Source organism: Lepidochelys kempii, chromosome 13, assembly GCF_965140285.1.
Source record: "Lepidochelys kempii isolate rLepKem1 chromosome 13, rLepKem1.hap1, whole genome shotgun sequence".
Classification (NCBI taxonomy): Eukaryota; Metazoa; Chordata; order Testudines; family Cheloniidae; genus Lepidochelys; species Lepidochelys kempii.
Genome location: NC_136392.1, coordinates 28131738 through 28150988, shown reverse-complemented (window position 1 = coordinate 28150988; position 19251 = coordinate 28131738). Strand labels below are relative to the sequence as shown.

Sequence of the window (19251 nt, the reverse complement as noted above, 5' to 3'; positions counted from 1 at the left end):
AATGGTGGGTGACGGGGCGGGGGGGGTCAATGTGAAATTCAGCTCCCTCAGGGTAACGTGAGCATTTGAGACTACAGCTCCCAGCATGCACTGCTGCCCCAGGGCCAGAGCCGAGGTGGGGATTACCGCTCCCACCATGCATTGCTGCCCTGAAACGAGAGCAAAAGTGGGGACTACAGCTCCCAGCATGCAACGCTCTCCTCAAGGCGAGAGCGGAGCTGCGGACTACAGCTCCCAGCATCCCCTGCTCGGTTCGGGCCCCGGGCCCGGGGGCGGGGTGCCGCGGTGGGGGCTGGGAGACGTGGCGTGGGCGGGGAGCCGCCGTTGCCGTGGTGCGGAGTGACGGCTGCGGGCGAGGCGGCGGTGAGTCAGGAGGGCGCAGCCGAGGCGGAGGCGCGGGGGCCAGTGTCTTCCGCGCGGCGCCGGGCGGGGAGCGGCTGTTGCGAGGTCTCGGCCCAGGGCCTCTCCGCCGTCCGTCTCCTTGCCCCCGCCGGGCCTGCCCCGCTCTCGCCTCCTGCTCGCTGCCCGCCGCGGCCCGGCCATGTCGGGGATGCTGGGGAAGCTGTTCGGGACGGGCGGCAAGGGCGCCGGGAAGGGCCCGACGCCGCAGGAGGCCATCCAGCGGCTCCGCGACACCGAGGAGATGCTCAGCAAGAAGCAGGAGTTCCTGGAGAAGAAGATCGAGCAGGAGCTGGTGGCGGCCCGCAAGCACGGCACCAAGAACAAGCGGGGTGAGGGGCCGGGCCGGGCCGGGCCGGGGAGGGGAAACCCGCAGGGGCGGATGGCGGCCCGCCGCCCAGCGGGGTGGAGCCACCGGTCCGTGCTGGCGGGGCGCTGGGCTCTCCGGCGGTCCCTGCTCTGGGCCTTCAGCCCCGAGCCCTGGCTGTGCCCTCCTTCAGCACCCAGGCTGGAGTGCCCGTAGGGACGGGCCTTGGAGCAGGCTGGGCAGACCTGGGGGTCCCAAGGCCCTGGGCACGGCGTGAGAACCTGCCCAGAATATCACTTCCTTCTGGCCGAGGCTCAGCCCTCTGCTCTCTCAGCCCTGGGCACGGGTGGGACTGTTCTCTGATCTGCGGTGGGGAGGGGCGGTGGCCACCAAAGTAGCTGTGTGTCTGTTCTACTGATCCCTAGTCCTAATATGAATCTTGATTCCTTGAACAGTCCATCTTGTTGCTGGGTTATAGGATTAAGTTCCACACGCTATTGGCATTGGCTGCCCTGTCAGGTGAACTCTAGGATCATTTCTTTTTAGATACACTGGAAAGCGATCCTATCAAATGGTGACTTGTAGGGGCTACTTTCCCAGGCCTTTGTTTTATAAAGTTTCAATTTAAGTTCCATTTATATTGGTTGACTTACCTGCTACCAATGCCTGGAGACAGAACAAAACATACCACGGTCTACCCTCAGTTCATTGGACCTATTCTCTATACACTGTATGATGGAGTATGTTACTTATACGTTCTTTACAGCAGAAACTCTATAAAAGTCTTTCTGTACAACACCAAACACTGTGTGCATTTAGTAAATTTTAACCAACATTCTGTATGTGCATGAACATTAGGGAACTATTTAGACTTATACTCTGACAGTGGACCTATTGCTGACAGTGGGTCTCCCTGCACTTGATTGTGCAAATGTTCCACTAGTGTGGATGAGACAAAATTGTCTTCAGCTTCAGTGCAGTGGGACTTAACTGCTGATCTTCTAAAACTGGTCCATTTGAAAATGTAAGCATTCCTTTTTGATATGGTAGGTGTAAAACCCATTGGCGGTAGCCTGATCTAGTGGTTCCACTGTGGGATTGGTTGTCAGGTCTAGATTCTAGTCCTGATTCTGATTGTATCTTGCTGTGTGATCCTGGGCAAGTAACTTCTCCTCTTTTTGCTTTGGTTTCCTGCCTGGAAAATCGGGATAAAACCTAATAGCATTGTGAAACTTAATTAACACTTGTGATTTGAGATCCTGTGATAGAAGGCACTGTGTTTGTCCTTGAGTATTTATTGATCGCTTTGTTTTAATAACTGGGTAACTAGGAGCTTATAAAGCTGTAGTAGACAAATAAAGCTGTAGAAGATCCCCAAAATGATTTTATGGGAGGGGGAGGTAAGTGGGGCTGCCATGGTTGTGTCTGAGGGGGCGGGAATGTGAAAGTGTAAAACTTACGCTATATTAACAAATTTTCATCTATAATGGCAATTAGGGAAGGGCAGGTTTTTAGCTTAGGAAGTTGTTCTAAAGTATACACTTTATCACATGATTATGTCATGATGGGTGAGTGTGTCTGGTATAATGCTGACTTCTATTTCCGTGTAGAAGATAGCCTATTGGAATGTCAGAAAGATAATAAAGAGTTTGAGCTTGGGTGCATTACTGGCAGTGTCTTACAGCTGGGAAACTTAACTTCAAATAACCAGAAAAGTACAAAAGCTACCTAGTATGCAGGTCCCTGCTGGTTTAGAGCAGACTTAAAAAAAATAACAGGTTAAATCAAAGAATTTGAAGATATCTGTTCCAGGGTGGATTTGATTTAAATCAAATTGATATAAATCATGATTTAAATCACTAGTCAGAAAGACGCGATTTAATAATGGATTTCTACATAAAAGTGCATTCTTGTCGGTTGTTATAACCTTAATACATATTCTTCACAATTCAGAGATAGATGCAGGTTTCATTTTTAGAAGGTACACACTATACATTTTTAAAGTGATTTATTTTGAAAACTTTTCAGATTAGTTTTACAGCTATATCAGAAAATGAATGATTGTTTGGTTATTTCATTTACCAAAGGTAATTGCAGCAGATACTTATGAAGTCATTGGGAGGTGAACTATCTCCAATTCAACAGGTTAATCATTTAATATTTGGAGAATTTTCTTGCCATGCTGTATTAGGAGGAGAACATTACCAGACAGACATTTAAATTGTTTTAGTTAACTAAATCAATAACTGTTATGTATTCTGGATTTTTTTCTTCAACAGCAAACATATAATATTTTAACAAAAGCATATGCATTTTTTGAATCTAGTTAAACATTCAAGTTTTTTCAAATCAGGTTTGGTTTTGTTAAAATTGTTTTTAACTAAAATAGTTAAATGAAATATATTTAAAAAAAAACAAATTAAATCTACTGTCAGCCAAGTCAACATGAGAAACTTAAAATATTAGCTTCTGCAGATAACTCAGTCATTTTCACCTTCATTTTCCTGTTTGCTCATAAACTGAAAAAGAAAAACAAGCTTTCCTGCTTTTTCAGGTCCCAAACGATTTCTCAGTTTGGAATGAATTAGTCCGAAGTGAGAAAATATTCTTTCTATACCAGCAGAAGCTACAGCTGTTAAAAGTGAGATTATCACTTCAACAGTCTCTGAATCCAAGTGCTTAAGTGACTTCCACCAGTTCACTGGTGTGACTTCCTTTAAAACATCATCAGCAAACATATATTTCTTGAATGGTTCGTATTCCCAAACTGGGTCTCTCTTGTGTCCTGCTGCCATTATAGGTATTCCCTTCTAGTGAAAGAATGGTATCTCAAATCAACGAAGGGTACACTCAGAAAGACCTCAAGACTTCTGGAATATACTGCTCAAACAGTTTCACTTCTGCCTGTCCCTCCCGTCTCACATTTATCTCCAGACTTCTTCTCCTTGTCCAGATCTATTCTGCTCCCAACAATCTTCTATTTATTGAACTTTTTGAAACTTTGCACTTTTAGAGAGAGGTAAGGGATTGACTCTCTCTACGCACATTTGCAGAGGGACAATAGGGTTGATGTCTGTTATTTCTCATGTCTTTATTTTATTTATTTATTTTAAAAATATTTTTGCTGTTAACAAGCATGATCTCTGGAGATACAAACCCACAGTCTGAGAACTGCAGAACTAAGCATCTCTGATGGTATCTTCTAGACTGAGCACTGAGTCCCATTGGGTAGATAGAAAGATTAGCCCCTGGAACCCCTTAAAAACCCCATAAGATTGAGTCCCTAATCCATGAACTATTGGAACTCATTTACAAAACCTTTCTTAAAAATTACATGAATATATTCTATATTGAATATACAAGCTTCTGAGCTACACAGAGCTGCTCTTCAAGTTTGGGAAAGGTACTCGGAATCACAGCTAAATACAAGGGGGACATTGTTGAGCATAAGTAAACACATATTTTAAGGGACCCTTCAAGATGAAGAGGCCCGTTAGTCCTGTTGCAGTCATAGGACAAAAAGGGGGGGGGGTTAGTGGATTCCAGAGTGTTATAAGAAGTCATAAATCCAGTATTTTTATTAAAACCATGATTTTTGGTGTCTAGCAAAGTTATGAATTTAAGCTCCCAGGCTCATCTTTTGAAGATGGTGTTCAGATTTCCTTTGAGGATGAGGACTGAGAGTCAGATATGGAGTGGTCATTTTGTGAAGTTTTCCCCTATGGGTGGTAGGGTGTTTTTGTTTTGTCATTTTTCTGTGTGAATTCCTTCGAAAATATGGTGGTAGTCTGGTTTCACACACACCCCCGCCCCCACTCCTGGATTGCCTGCCAGCTCCTTGCCCGCACTGCCCAGGGTTGCTAGGTGTCCTTATTTCCCTAAACTGAAAACAGGATACATAGGGCTGGCCTGAGCCGCCTGGCGTTGCTGCTCACCTCTTCCAAATGTTCCTCCATGCCCCATATTGAGCCAAGTAGCAGAGATGGGGCGGGGGGAAGAGGAATGAGTATGGGCTGGGATCTGGGTAGCAAAATGGTGTGAATGTGTGTGAGTACTTTTGAGCTTGGAGTCAGGCAGTGAAACTATTGGACTATGATCCAGCTAGCAGTGAGATGCCCCTTTCAGGGCTGGTATAGCAGAGGGGCAGGAAGGAGGCGCCAGGTAGTCGGAGGGCCCAGGGAGACTCCAGATGGTGGGAGGCTGGGATGTAGCAGAAGCAGGTGCCTGGAGATGGACAGGGAAGGAAAAGAGGCTGGTTGGGGTGGGGACTGGAGAGGGCTCTGGGAACTGGCCCCAAAGGACGGGGGATAGGGAGGACATGAGGCCAGGGTCGGGGGCTCTGGGGTCTGCTCGGGGGCAGGGGACATGAGACTGGGTTGGGTGGGCTCTGGGGACCGCTTAGGAGTGGGGGGTATGAGGCCAGGGTGGGGAGCACGGGATGGGGACTGCTCGGACCAGAAACATGGCTCTGCATGGCTCCAGCTCAGCTTCAGCCCACACACAGAGGCGACACGTAGCTGTGGCTAGTAGGGGGGCACGTGTCCCCCCGTTTCTTGGGACATCCGGAAGCCAGCGGCCCTGCTCCCTCCTTGGGACAGGGAGAGCACTGCTGCCAGGTGGAGTGCCCCTCCTCGCTTCCCCTTCAGAGGTAACTGGAGAAGTGGTGGGGGGAGCATGTGACCTATGGATGTCCCGCCCACGCATCCCCTCTGCCCCATTGGTCCACTGAAAAGTGTCTGGCAGTCTGGATTCAGACCGGAGTCTGCCTATTGACTACACTGGTATAGACATTGGGTTGCTTGCATTGGCTGTCAGCCTGGTGCTGGGCTTACGGCTGGGGCATCCCCTTACCCCGGCGCTGACAGCCTGAGCTTTCAGCTGGTTAGTGGGTGAAAATCCACAGAAAACCAGTTTTTCATGGTGCAAACTGAGGACTTGATCTTATGAGGTGCTGAACACCTCCGTCTCTGGTTGAAGTCAGAAGCTGAGGGTGTTCAGCACCTTGACAGGCTTAAGCAGTGTGTGAACTTCACTCTTGAACATGTGCATGGTTTTTGTTGTTTAAGTGGATTTGTAGATCTGTATAGAATTCTGTTTTGTACACATGTAAAAGCAATATGTTAGCCAAGCCATGTGGGTGGTTTTAGTTCAGTTATTTGACATCATTCATCAAAAGTAAAGCAGCTTAAATGTATGTATAGGAATTGAACCAGCCATTTGAGAGAGGACGTGATTCTATGGATAATTAGTGCTGTGACTGGTTTAGAGAGTGCCAAAATGTCAACATTTTGCTAGAATTATATTCCAACCATATCTGATGCATTAACAAGAATTACTGATTTTTATTTTTTTGTATTGCTAAATATGCTTCTAATACTGATATTTACTAGATTTTTCCATCCTCGCCCCGAATCCTCTTTTAGGCATGTACACCAGAAGTCTGTTATGTAAAGGGCAAAACTGTTCTGTGGCTTAAATTTTTGTTATAGCAGGCAATCCGTTTTAGGATGTGTTATGTTTTAATGCAAGACTTAAAATATCAATACATACAACTTAGAGTGTTTCATGGGGCCAGCATTTTCAGAGCATGGAACTGGAACCTAGGAAGTCCTGACTTCTGAACCCAGCGGTAACTGACATACTCGATGACCTGGTCAAGACACTTAACATCTGCCTCTGTCTCCATTTTCCTTATCTGTATAATGGGGATAATGCTCACTTTACTTCATAAGGATGTGAGGAGATTTAGTAAATTAATATTGGTATAGCACAGACTCAGTGCTACACTTAGATTATTTTTGTCACAGATCCAATATGAATACTTTTGTTATCATTTTTTTCCAATGTGGGAAAATAATTAAAATTTCTATTGGCCCACTCACCAAACGTAAGTACAAATTCTCCAGGCTGGAGGTGAGTATGAGACATAGGTTAGCTTTAACTCTTGTGTACAGACTTCCTCAAAACACAGTAATCAAATGTTTGTGTAATTATGTTCTCTTCTTGTCTGTTTTTTTTTCTTTGTGCATAAGAACTTTCACTATATTCCACTTTCGTCTGTTCATTTCTCAAACAAAACTTTCACGGGTTTGATCTGGAGATGTTCCAATGGCAGACTGGATGAGAGGACTGACTTTGTTTTAGAGCGAACAAGAGCTGAATTTTGATGCTGAAAGCTTTCCTCTGTGGTGAAAACTTCACATCTAGTGCCCTGTAGGCAGCTAGCCATAGTGGAAAAGGTGATTCAATTTACTAATTTTAGGTTTTTGATTATATTACACTTCAGGCTGCAAAATGGCCTGGGTGGGCTAGTCACCAAATGTGTCAGGAATGAATAATAGCTGAATAATCATAATTTGTAGCCTTCAGGAATAACCTTACTGTGCTTGCTATGGAAATTGGTGGTTCAGTGCTTAACGGGGTGTGATAAGGAGATACAGTGTGATTGTGTTTACAGCTGCCTTGAAGCTAAGCTGGGAGCTATAAGCACCTGTTGAGCTGATGTCAGACAGCTGAGGATTTAACACTTCTTCATACAGGAAGTCCAGGGAATATTTATTGATTGTCTGAAATGATGTCTGCTTAGCTTAGAGCAGAGGTGGGCAAACTTTTTGGCGGGAGGGCCACACTGGGGTGCAAAACTGTATGGAGGGCCAGGTAGGGAAGGCTGTGCCTCCCAAAACAGCCTGGCCCCTGCCCCCTATCTGTCCCCTCCCACTTTCCATCCCCCTCAGAACCTGTCACCTATTTTCCCCCCCCACCCACCCCCAGCTCCTTGTCCCCTGACTGCCCCCTCCCAGGACCCATGGGACTCCACCTCCTATCTAACCCCCCTCCCCGTCCAGACTCCCCCCATCCCCCGAACCTCTGCCCTATCCAACCGCCCCCTGTTCACTGTCCCCTGACCACCCCACCCGGGATCCCACCCCCTATCCAACCGCCCCCTGGTCCCTGACTGCCCCCAGGACCCCCTGCCCCTTATCCAACCCCCCGTCCTCTTACCATGCTGCTCAGAGCAGCATATCTGGGAGCCACGCCAGAGCCAGACACGCTGCTGCGCTGCCCTGCATGAGCGCACGGCCAGGTTGCCCAGAGCACTGCCCATGCGGTGGCATGGCTGCGGGGGAGGGGGGACAGCAGGGGAGGGGCCAGGGGCTAACCTCCTGGGCCAGGAGCTAGTTTGCCCACCTTTGCCTGTAGTTTGCCCACTTCTGGCTTTGAGGCAATTCTTGTTTTAGTCCTAACTGGAGCACAGGATCTGGTCCTAGAGGTGAATATAGCTGCATCACTTGGTAATAGTGACGATAACCTAATAAAATGGAACATCCCTGGGGAAGCGGGGGATGAGACACCACAGCAGCACCCCATGGTAGCATTTAATTTCAGAAAGGGGAACTACACAAAAATGAGGAAGTTTTTTGTTTGACAGCATTTCTGCCCACCCATGTGTCCAAGCTTTGATTCCTGTCACGGTACTTCATACATATATTTTTATACTGCTTTGCAGTTTTTCCATAGATTCATAGACATTAAGGCCAAAAGGGACCTCCTGCATAATGCAGACCAAAGAATCTCACCCAGTAATTTCTGCATTAAGCCCATAACTTCTGTTTGGGCTATAGCATATTTAATTTGCCTAAGGCAGTAGTATCTAGTAGTCATAATCAGGATTAGAACCCAGCTCTCCATTTCCCCATATCTGTTCTAATAGCCTCACTGTTTAGTTATGGGCAAGTTACTTAACTTTGAAATGAGGACATTGCCTACCTTACAAGGAAAGGTCTGTGGAAAATCTTACTAGGTTCTTATTAGATGGAGGCAGAAGTGAAAGATAAATTGGAGCCCCATCACTGAATGCCATTAGCAGTTCCCTGGTGAAAGCTTTGAACCTACCCACGGCTGCAAGGCAGAGAAGGATTGGTGCTTGGATTCTTACCAAAATGCTTTCCCAGGGCCCTGCGGGGTGGAGGGGGGAGACTTTATCTCATGTATTAGCCTCTGCCTAGGGGTGATAGATAAATAGAAGCCCCTGCTGTTGGGAGAGAGGAGCTTTTCTCTCCCAGCCCTGATCCACTTGGCTGCTGTAAGGGAGTCTGGGCATCTACTGTTCTACTCCCACCCAGCCTCTTAGGTGGTGGTCCCCTCTGAATAGCCTCAATGACAACCTCTGCTGTTTTCCTCTGGCAGGCTGCAAAATTGACATGATTCTAGTCAGTAGCACTGTTACCCATGGGAATCTCAAATGCAGTAGGGAACTGACCAGACCTCTGTTAATTTCACACTCCAGCTGTATCCCAAGACTGGGAGCAACAGATGATGCTGGCTTGTCTTCTGCATACTTAGGAAAACACCACTTTATCAGGTCACTTTTGGAATGGTTTCACACCTCTTTGAGCAATTGTTGATGTCACCCCCTCAAAATTGCCAGGGACAACTAGTAGATGAGTTTTTCAAGCCTTACACAAGAGCAGTGTTAGGTTTAATTAAATCAGTGGTTTGAAATGCTTTGCAGACCTCAGATGGAAGGTATACAAATGTGAAGTATTAAAATTGTTGGTTTCAGTTTATGTTGCCGTTCTGATAAGTTTTTATAGGACTCATTTCAAAAAATTCTTTAACCATATACAAGGACTTCTCTTTAATTTGTACAGTAATTAACAGTCCACTTTGAGTTGGCAGTGAGGAAAGGAATATTTGTGTCTTGTATCATAGTTGAACAACCTGTTAATGTGGCTTTTTGGTGCTAGAGTTGTCTTCTATATTGTTAGGATTCATAGCTTTTTTTCTAATTGGAAACTGAAAGTTGATCAGTCTGTATACTGTTTAATTCAAATATCTGTATAGTAGTGTTAAACATGTTTGGTAGTTTTTAAAATGGAAACAGTCCTACCTGTGTACTAGTTACAGTATGAAGCTTTTTGAGCTAGGAAAATCACTTACTATACATAGTTTAGCTTGGTGAATGATGCTTCAGAACTTCATCTGTTTGTCATTCTGAAACATTGGGGCTTGTATGTACGTATCCGGAGCTCTGCACCTTGGTAAAGTTTTCATTTTTAAAGGAAAATTTTAGAGATTCTGTGTGTCTAGTATAAAGCTTTTAGGCATTCAGCTTTATTTCTAAACCAGACTCTGCAACTTCAGATGCTTAAAGCTGACTGTTGTTCCTCCTCACGCTGGAATTTAAGTTCCAGTCAGTGACCAATGAGGAATCATATTGTTATTGTCTTCTCTGACTCCTTCCTGGATTGTGTGCCGTCCCTTTCCTTCTCCTCCTCCTGCCAGCGTGCAAATGGTCGTGTGCTCTTTCTCTTCTGTGCAGGAAGCGATCGCAACAGCATTTCCTGAAAGCTTGGTTTTTATTCTTTACAATGTGGAAAACCACACAGTTAAAATGGAAGGTAAGTACTCTGTCTGCAGAAATGTCCTGCAGCCTACTGTGCTAGGCTCCAGGTGTTCAAGGATAACGTTTCAGTTACAAGTGCCCAAAAAGGAAAGTCTGCCTCCGTTATAACTATAATATAGCTGCTATTGTGCCATAATCCACGGAAGAGATATGGCACTGATGTTGCAAGGTTCCTCCTACGTCCCAGAGGGACCACCTCACCTCTGGCACTGAGTGGGGAGTTGAGGTGCTGGCTCTTGTATCATGTAAGCAGACACTTGTCTAATAGAAACTGGACTTGGACTGAGATAAGCACTGTTTGGTACATGCCACAGAATGACCAGTTATGCAGAGGTGAATGTTCTGTATCTCTGTTACTAATCCCCTGAGCCATCTGGTGCCCTATAAAATCATATTTAAACAAGGATTGTGCTCAGTGGGTGAGATTAAAATCAACCATCTTATCCGATTACTTTGCATATAACTTGTTGCTGTTGGGCTCTTATACTATTTTAGGGAAGTTCTATGGCCTGTGTTGAACAGGAGGTCAGGCTACATGATTACAGTGGTCCCCTCTGGCCTTGAAATCTATGCTTTGTTTTTAATGTATACATGTAGTGTTGGAGAGCATGTCAAGATTTGTTTTAATTAGAATCTCGTCTCAGGAGTTTCTTGACATGTTGTAGATAAATTGCTGCGTCTTGCTAGACTGAGAGAGCCAGAATAGTTATCTGAGATTTTAAAATATGCTCTAACGCTGCCAAACCGCGAGTCTGAGACACCCGCTGTTTGTCCTTGCTGCCTTTGAAATGGGATTCTGTTGATGATTCAGACTCTTGTCTGTGTTGTGGGCACCAGGAGTATGGACTCATATGTGTACAGAACAGCTAAATTAATGCATGCTTTTGTTTCAGTTGCCTAAGTTTTTATGTTAAGTATCTGTGTAGAAGACAGTTATATGGTAGTAATCTACATCTTTTAGATATTTTTCAAGTATTCATTACTCTGGTGTTTAGGGTTATTATGTGGATGATAGAAAACAGTGGGATCTGTCCAGAAGAGAGAGGCAAATGGGATAGATGGGTTTAATAAATTAGTCCATTTTATATTCTTTCTGTATGGTTGACAGTTGGCATACCATTATTTTGAGGTTGCTTTTAGAGGTTTTTTTCCTTCCAAATATATACATTTGCCTCCTTTGTTTGTTTTAGTGAGATGTGTGCTTCTGATAAGATACTGCCTCAAGTTGTCATACTTTCTAGAGTGAAGCAATGAGTAGGCTTAAGTCTAAATTTCTCCTCAGTCTTACTGACCAGAGATGTTGTTATACCTTGAGTTTCCGCTGGGCCAGGTGTCTTTCAGTATTTTTGTATCAAATATGTGATCCTGTTTTCTGTGGTAAAGAATGGTAGCTGCAGGACAACAGAGATAGATTAAAATCATGAAGGTCAGGCTCGGGACGGGGGGGAATCCGGTAAGTTCACTTACCTGCAGATCTTTACAGCGTGTCTGTTTCTGTATTAAGTAAAATAACAGAACTTCAGATTCTTCACAGTACTTTTTAATGCAGACAGTTCTTCTGTTTTCCCCAAACGCAACACATTTTTCGCTTCAGATATCAAAATTGGATTTGTGGGTATATGAAACCCTATATATTCTTAGGTTCTTCAGGTGGTTTTTTTTGTAAATTCTAGTATACTGCCAATAGCGGCGTTTCATAAAATTCAAATAAGGTACTTTAAAACTGCTATAAACGAAAAATAAAATGTAAAATGCTAAGGCCCTGAGTCAACAAGCACTAAAGCAGGTCCCTAACTTCACGCACAATGAGACTATTCAATCATGTAAAGGTAAGCTTTGTGGATAAGTGTTTGCAGCATCTGGGGCTAAAATAGCATTTTTATTAAAATCTTTTCTTTTTCACTTTAAAAATTGTGGAGGTGTTACATTAATAAAAAGCTATTGTGAACTTTTTTTATATACAGGCCAAAATTTTCAAACATGAATCTAAAATTCTATTCTTAAAGTGGGATTTTCAAAAATACCTACATGACTTGTTGCGTTGACTTCAGATTGCAAACCATGGTAGAGGAGGATAGCCTGATTGAAGCATTTCCCGTTTTCTTCCCTTGTGGAAGTTCCTGAATTGAAAGGTGGTGGTGGCTGCAGAGATAGAACGACTATTTGGTTATCAACCTTGTCTTTTGAATCTGTGGTGTTATCACTGTAAGGTTGTTAATGAGGCTCTGGATTCATCTTTTTCATCATAGTGGAGAATTTAAGTGTGAAATTTTAGTAGAAAAAATTTCTCTGTAAAAACTGAAATTCTGCTAAAAAGTGGGAAAATAAAGAAACAAGAATGTACTATCCACTTTGCAACTGAAGACCTGAAAAAGGAAACAACTAGCAACATGTTAATAAGTCTGACTTTAAATTTAAAAATCTCCCTCTTTTAAAATGACTTTTCTTTCAAGCAATTGAAGCTGACATTCCAAATCTAGCTGCCTCTAATCCAGCTGCTTTTTATTTGTCTTGCCTTCCCTCTGGGAGAGCAGTAAAGAGGCCCTTGGGAATGAAAATCAGGCCCTAGGTCTACTTAGTTTGGAATGGTAACAGGATGACAGATGTATTAGAATAATGATACCGAGAAGTTGTGCTCCTGTTTAGTGTCACATAATAATAGGGTGACCAGATGTCCCAATTTTATAGGGTCAGTGCCGATTTTTGGGCCTTATTCTTATATAGGCTCCCCCCCACCCTTGTCCCGATTTTTCACACTTGCTGTCTGGTCACCATACATAATAAGAGCCCGGGATCAGCCAATTAAATTAAAGGCAATACATTTAAAACTAATACAAGGAAATGCTTTCTTTTAGTGCATATTAACTGATGGCATTTGCTGCGATAAAGTTTTACTGAACCAAAGAACATAGTAAAATTCAAAATAATTAGATATGAATGACAAGAAGATTTAGTTGAATTCTGTCCACCATTACATTATATAGGATAACTTTATAATGGACAGAAATCCTCCTGCTTCAGGTCTAAAGCCAAACCACAAACTGCCAAAGGTTAGGAAGAAATATATCCTGTAAGCTTGTTGGTGCATAATTAATTGTGGAGGCTGTAAAACTTTTCTCTAGTATCTGCCGCTATCTGAAATAAGATATTGATCTATGTATTGTTGGTATGGTCCTGTATGATCGTTCTTGTGTGATGGTGCATTAGAATATTTTTGCTGTTCTTTGGTTTAATTCTCTCAGTGAAGAGAGACCATCATGGTCTTGTGAATGCTCTAGTGATGAATCTTTGACTTCAGTTGATTTTTGTTGTTTTCTGTAAATGGCAAAATTCTAAATCCATTGGTAACTATCTCTTCTTGTATCAGCCCAGACCTTTTTTTAGGAGGTGGATATGGAAATCTGTCAGAGCTTTCTACATGATCCTGCTACAGTAAGCTAACAATCCTTTAAAATGACCACTGAACAAACTCGTGGTTTAGCATCTTTCTAAGCCTGTTCCCAGAGTCCTTCCATGCACAGAGCTTCTGTTGAAGTCAAGGGGAGCTCTGTATGCAGAGGGACTGAAGGATTGGGCTATTAGTAAATGCAAATATCTATTTTCTTCAGAATTTTTATTGCACAGAAGCAAAACCACTTTGGGTAATCCTGTAATAGACACACCCTCTGCCCCAATATCTGCTTCCCAAAACCAGCTGGATTTATAACCCTATTAAATATTGCAGTAATGTCTGCAGGCCCAGGTGCTGTACTAACAGTTACACGCTCACAAGTATATACTGTGCATAACAATGTCTTTATTCCACATGCTCTAATCTCCAAAGGAAATGTTAGGTTCTGTAAAAATAGGTAATACTAGGTGTACTAAGCATTTCCCAGAAAACCCATCAGGTCCCTGTCCCAAAGACCTTATCAAATACAGCCTCTTAATCTAAAAGAGTGAGAATATTTGAAGAAATTGGTGCATTGACAAGAAAACTTAAATCTGTGTTCCCTTCAGGTAGCTGTACTGATGGTTACTTTAGCATCAAACAATTTTTTGTCTTGTGTGGAAATTTGTCTGGTTAGTCTAGAGAATAAACGTTTAAACATAATGTGTGGTTACAGTTGTTTCTGCTTGAGCAATTCCACAGTAAATTAAATTGGGTATTAGGTTATGTTGTCTGCTACTGTAATTACTATCCTGGAAATAGCAACGGCTTAATTAAATATGCAGATCCCAAGGGTGGTCTGCCTCTTTCATAGCTGCCTAATGTAATAGCAATCTTCATAAAGAATAAAGATAGCTGTTATATTTTGACTTCAAACATGCTTCTTTATTTTGTGTGTGTGAAATAATGAGATGCTAGAGGGAAAAATTCAGAGGTGTCAGTTTTTTATGCACTTGTATGAAGTGATTATAGTGGATTTGGGGGGAAGAGGAGCTACTGTCATTACTTTCTGATAAAATATTTATAGTTTTGGCTTCACTGTGAATTTTTTAATACAATTATATTATCTACCATGACAACACATCACAACTTAAAATGTATATATGCAGATAGCAAGGACTGTTCCACAGGCTTTAGAAAAAGATGGCAGAACTGTTCATCAGTTTTCAGAATTAAACACGGTAGTTAAGTTCATATATAGAATAGCTGTAGATCAGAACAAAAACATCTTGAATACACACCTCAGCATAAATCCTGTGGTGATCCTAAAGCATTGATTGCAATATATAAAAAGCCTGCTACCACAACAATAGTTGTAGTAAAGACTATAATTAGTTTCCTATATTAAGTTGAATTTTTCCCCCATGTTAAACAGTATTTCCATTCCCTTCAGGTTTCTTGGGTGTGGTGTTTGCCGGATAGGGTGACCAGATGTCCCGATTTTATAGGAACAGCCCCAAATATTGGGGCTTTCTCTTATATAGGCACTTATTACCCCCCACCCCATCCCTATTTTTCACACTTGCTATCTGGTCACCCTGTTGCTAGAGGATATTTTTTTCACAATTTCTGGTTAGCCACCCAAGACGCTGGTAGATATGAGAAATTAGGTTTTTCACTGTTGGACATTTCATAAATTAAAATACTCCATTCTAAGACAGCTTATTCTTTTGATTTGAAGTATTGTTTTGTTCTGTGCTCAAGTGAAATAGTGCATTAAAATATGAGAAAGTTGCTTTCCTAATTTGGTGTTTTTAACTGAAGTGGCAGCTCTCTGCAGAGTTCATGAATTAGGCCAAGCAGAATGCCTGGAGGACTTTTGGAAGTGTGTGAGAACAGCTTAGAATCAATTCTGCACACATCAAGTTAAATGTGGCCTGTAAAGAGGAAACACTTTCTGACTTTGTACCGTTTTGTTTTGGATCATGTGTAAAGGAGGTCTGAAACATGGGCGCCAATTCCGTGCGTGCTCTGGGGCTGAAGCACCCACAGAAAGAAAGAAGTGAGTGCTTAGCACCCACTGGCAGCCCTGCCAATCAGATCCTCCCCTCTCTCCCTCCCAGTGCCTTCTGCTGTGGATCAGCTGTTCAGTGGCATGCAGGAGGTGCTGGGGAAGGAGGAGGTGGAGTGGGGGCAGGAAGAGGTGGGGCAAGGGTGGGGGCTTGGTGTGGAGTGGGGGAGGGGCCTTGGGCAGAGGAGAGCAGGAAGGGGTGGAGTGGGGGCAGGGCCTGGGGCGGAGTGGGGGTTGAACATCCCCCGTGATCTGAGTAAGACGGCACATATGGTCTGAAAGGCTCCATCTCTCCTCTCTCCCCTTCCTTCTCCATCCCAAACACAGAGAAATACACACACTTATTTTTACAGTAGAAAGTCACTGCCCAAAATTTTGTTAACTCAGTTAAGGCTGCATGGCGGTGCCTCATTCCCTTCCAAAACATTGAGTGCATCTACAGTAAAAGCCTCTAAGAACCTGTCCTTAATTGAATGGGTGGAGTGTGGCCTCATATAACTTTGTGTGGCATTTAGTGGTGGTTAAAAAAATAAGCTTTTAATCATCTGAATAAAAATCACTTACTCTCCCAATCAGGTTTCACTTCTTTCTATCTGATGTCATAAACCTTAAACAAGACTTGGATTTTTTGATATAAAGAGAAAGTGGGGGAATTAAAAACAAAACAACCTCCTCCCACTTTTCAGGCCTCCTTTGTATATCACAGAAATCTTTTCAATTTTCATCTTTCGATGGTCACCTTTAGCACAGCTGTCACCTCAGAGCTAGTTTAGTCTACATATTTGGGTTCCAGTCCTGCAGTTGAATCGTTATGGTGGACCTTTGCTTAATCCGTTATGCATCTGTTTGATAGCCTTGAAGAAATACTGACCGTGTCATCATTATACACCAATTTACTTGTGGTTACAAGTGTATAAACTCATGGTGTGGTTTCTCCATTCTTTCAGAGAGTTACAAGTATGAAAATTGCCAATGGTGCAGTTTCTGAACCACGTAAAAAGTGAAAAAGAGGAGGAATTGTGGGGTATCAGGGCTAGATCCACAATGGGATTTAGGTGCCAAGTCTAAAACTTAGATCCTCAAAACCCCTGCTCAGCTCCTGCTTAATCCTGTAGGCAGCTAAATTCCCTAGGCACCTAAGTTTCCAGTGGTAAAGTCTCCTAGTCACCAAAAAATCTGCCACTGGACATGCATGTAGCTGCTTCAGTCTGGTTACCTAGCTCATGCCTGAGCTCCAGTGGGATCCTCAAACTAGGCATTGCCCCATCTGTCTCACCAGCAGAGCCCATGTATGCTCAGAGGCTGCCTAACAGATCAGGCCCCATACAAAGCAGTGCTGTCAGAAGAAGAGGTGGTGGTGCCCCCTTACAGCTTTTAGCCAGTGGTTAGAGAACTTGCCTGGGATGTGGGAGACCTGGGTTCAGTTCCTCCATCTGCCTGATGTGGAGCAGGGATTTGAACCCACATCTCCTGAGAGCGCCCTGAACACTGGGTTCTGGGATATTCTGCAGTAGGGCGCTCAGTCCTTCCTTTGTAATCGTTCCACTTAGTATAATAGTCACTGGAATGGGCCTCCCACTTCCCAGGCGGGTGCCATAATCACTGAGCTAGAGAGTCATGGTCACTCTTTCTCTGGCCCCACAAACTATTTATTCAGACAAAGTGGAGCAATTTCAACAGGAGGGACCGAGTCCTGCCCCAGAATACCCCATAGCTCAGCAGTTTGGGCTCTTTATCCCAACGTGCTCTCAGAGTTAATAGCATTAACACGACTAACTGTCCAACATGAAACACACAACATGAAACACAAAGTTTGATATATGGAGACCTCAGACAGTTTAATACCATGACAATGCATCAGGAAATTTATGCCAAAAATGAGAAATTTATTGATTGAAATACACAAAAGGAAAAGAATACAAACAAGGCAAAAATACTGAAACAAACTGAGTGATTATGCAAAATAAACATAATCAAAACCTGTGAAACCAGAATCATTTTTGGAGAGGGTGAATGTTGGTCTTTTATTCTGTCAAACAGCCTTCGTTGGTGGGGAAGAAAGGGTTAGTTCTGTTCAGTTTTTGAGTTGGGAACGCTATGTCTTTCTTCCTTTAGACAAGACAGACACAGAAGGGAGAGAAGAGGTAGAATAGTAAATGTGGGGGAAATGCAGCATTTGTTGATCTTCTCAGGATATAGGGCCGTTGGTCAGTCACAGACAGATAGTTTGGGCTGGGCAGGTCAGCTATGACCAGTGGTGAGCTGGAGCCGGTTCGCACTGGTTCGCAAGAACCAGTAGTTAAATTTAGAAGCCCTTTTAGAACCGGTTGTTCAGCGAGGGACAACTGGTTCTAAAAGGGCTTCTAAATTTAACCAGCCAAAAGTGGCGCCTAAGGCGCCGACTCCACGGGTACTCCAGCCCTGGAGCACCCAAGGGGAAAATTTGGTGGGTGCAGAGCACCCACTGGCAGCTCCCGCCCCGCCCCAGCTCGCCTCCGCCTCCTCCCATGAACACGCTGCCCCGCTCGCCTCCGCCTCCTCCCATGAATGCGCTGCCCTGCTCTGCTTCTCCAGCCCCCCCCTCCGGCTTCCTGCGAATCAGCTGTTCGCGTGGAAAGCTGGGGCAGGCTGAGAGGCAAGTGGCAGCTTCCCGCTCAGGCCCAGGGGGGTGGAGGTGAGTGGGGGTGGGGGGAACGCGCGAGGAGGGCTGCCCCGCGCTGCAACAGGTAACCGGGGGGGGTGGTGCACATAGGGGAACCGCTCCCCACCCCAGGTCACCTCCGCCACCCTCGGCCTGAGTGGGAAGCCACGGCCTGCTTCTCAGTCCTCCCCGGCTTCCTGCCGAACAGCTGATTCGTGGGAAGCCGGGAGCGGGGGCGGAGCGGGGCAGTGCGTTCAGGAGCGGAGGTGAGGTGAGCTGGGGGTGGGGAGCTGCCGGTGGGTGCTCTGCACCCGCCAAATTTTCCCCGTGGGTGCTCCAGCCCCGGAGCACCCAGGGAGTCAGCACCTAAGGCGCCACTTTTGATGTGATCAGTGGGAAGAGCGGCTGCTCCCCTGCCCCTAGGAGCCAGAGGGACCTGCTGGATGCTTCCTGGGAGCTGCCCCAGGTAAGAACCGCCAGGACTCCCCACGTCGCCCCCCGGCAGGTGCCTCTGGCTCTTAGGGGTGGGGTGGGCACCCACTACGGTGGTCCACGAGACCCTCCTACCTGGTTCTGGGGGCAGTCGGGACAGGGGAAGGGGGTGGATGCGGCAGCGGTCCTGGGGTGTGTGTGTGTCAAGGAACGTGGGGGGGGGTTGGATGGGGCAGGAGTCCCGGGGGGCGGGGGTGGGCAACGACCCCCTCATGGGGTGAGGACGGAACCCGTTGTTAAGATTTTGGCAGCTCATCACTGGCTATGACAGCTGTTTCTCTGGACCCTATTTTGCCTTTCTAATTAGGGACATTATCTGTTTGGTTTGGCTATGTCCCCCTCCATCATTGGTAGTACTTAGGCCTATCAGAGCTGGATGGGCCATTTCATCTTGTGCAGTTGATTTCAGGATCAGGTGAAAAGCCAACAGAGGGAGATAGGAGAGGAGGAAGACAGTGGGGGACAGAAAGGGACACAAGAGACAGGAAGACTCAACAGGAGCTCATATGTACCTCCTTGGTTGTCTTAAGCAGCTCCCTGTTCAGCATGCTGGCTTTTGTGGATC

General features: G+C 44.8%; 1 protein-coding gene across 2 annotated transcripts in view; it reads left to right on the top strand.

Annotated features, from left to right (window-relative positions):
• The first annotated feature begins 302 nt into the window (after nucleotides 1-302).
• Nucleotides 303-19251, top strand: part of CHMP4B (charged multivesicular body protein 4B) — a 34350-nt gene continuing 15401 nt past the window's right edge. Inside the window, exon 1 of one of the 2 annotated variants that reach the window (XM_073309897.2) lies at nucleotides 303-731. In XM_073309897.2, coding sequence (XP_073165998.1) covers nucleotides 542-731 — 190 coding nt within the window. In that variant the 5' untranslated portion in view covers nucleotides 303-541. The remainder of the gene's footprint in view (nucleotides 732-19251) is intronic. The other variant, XM_073309896.2, reaches the window with a different exon arrangement.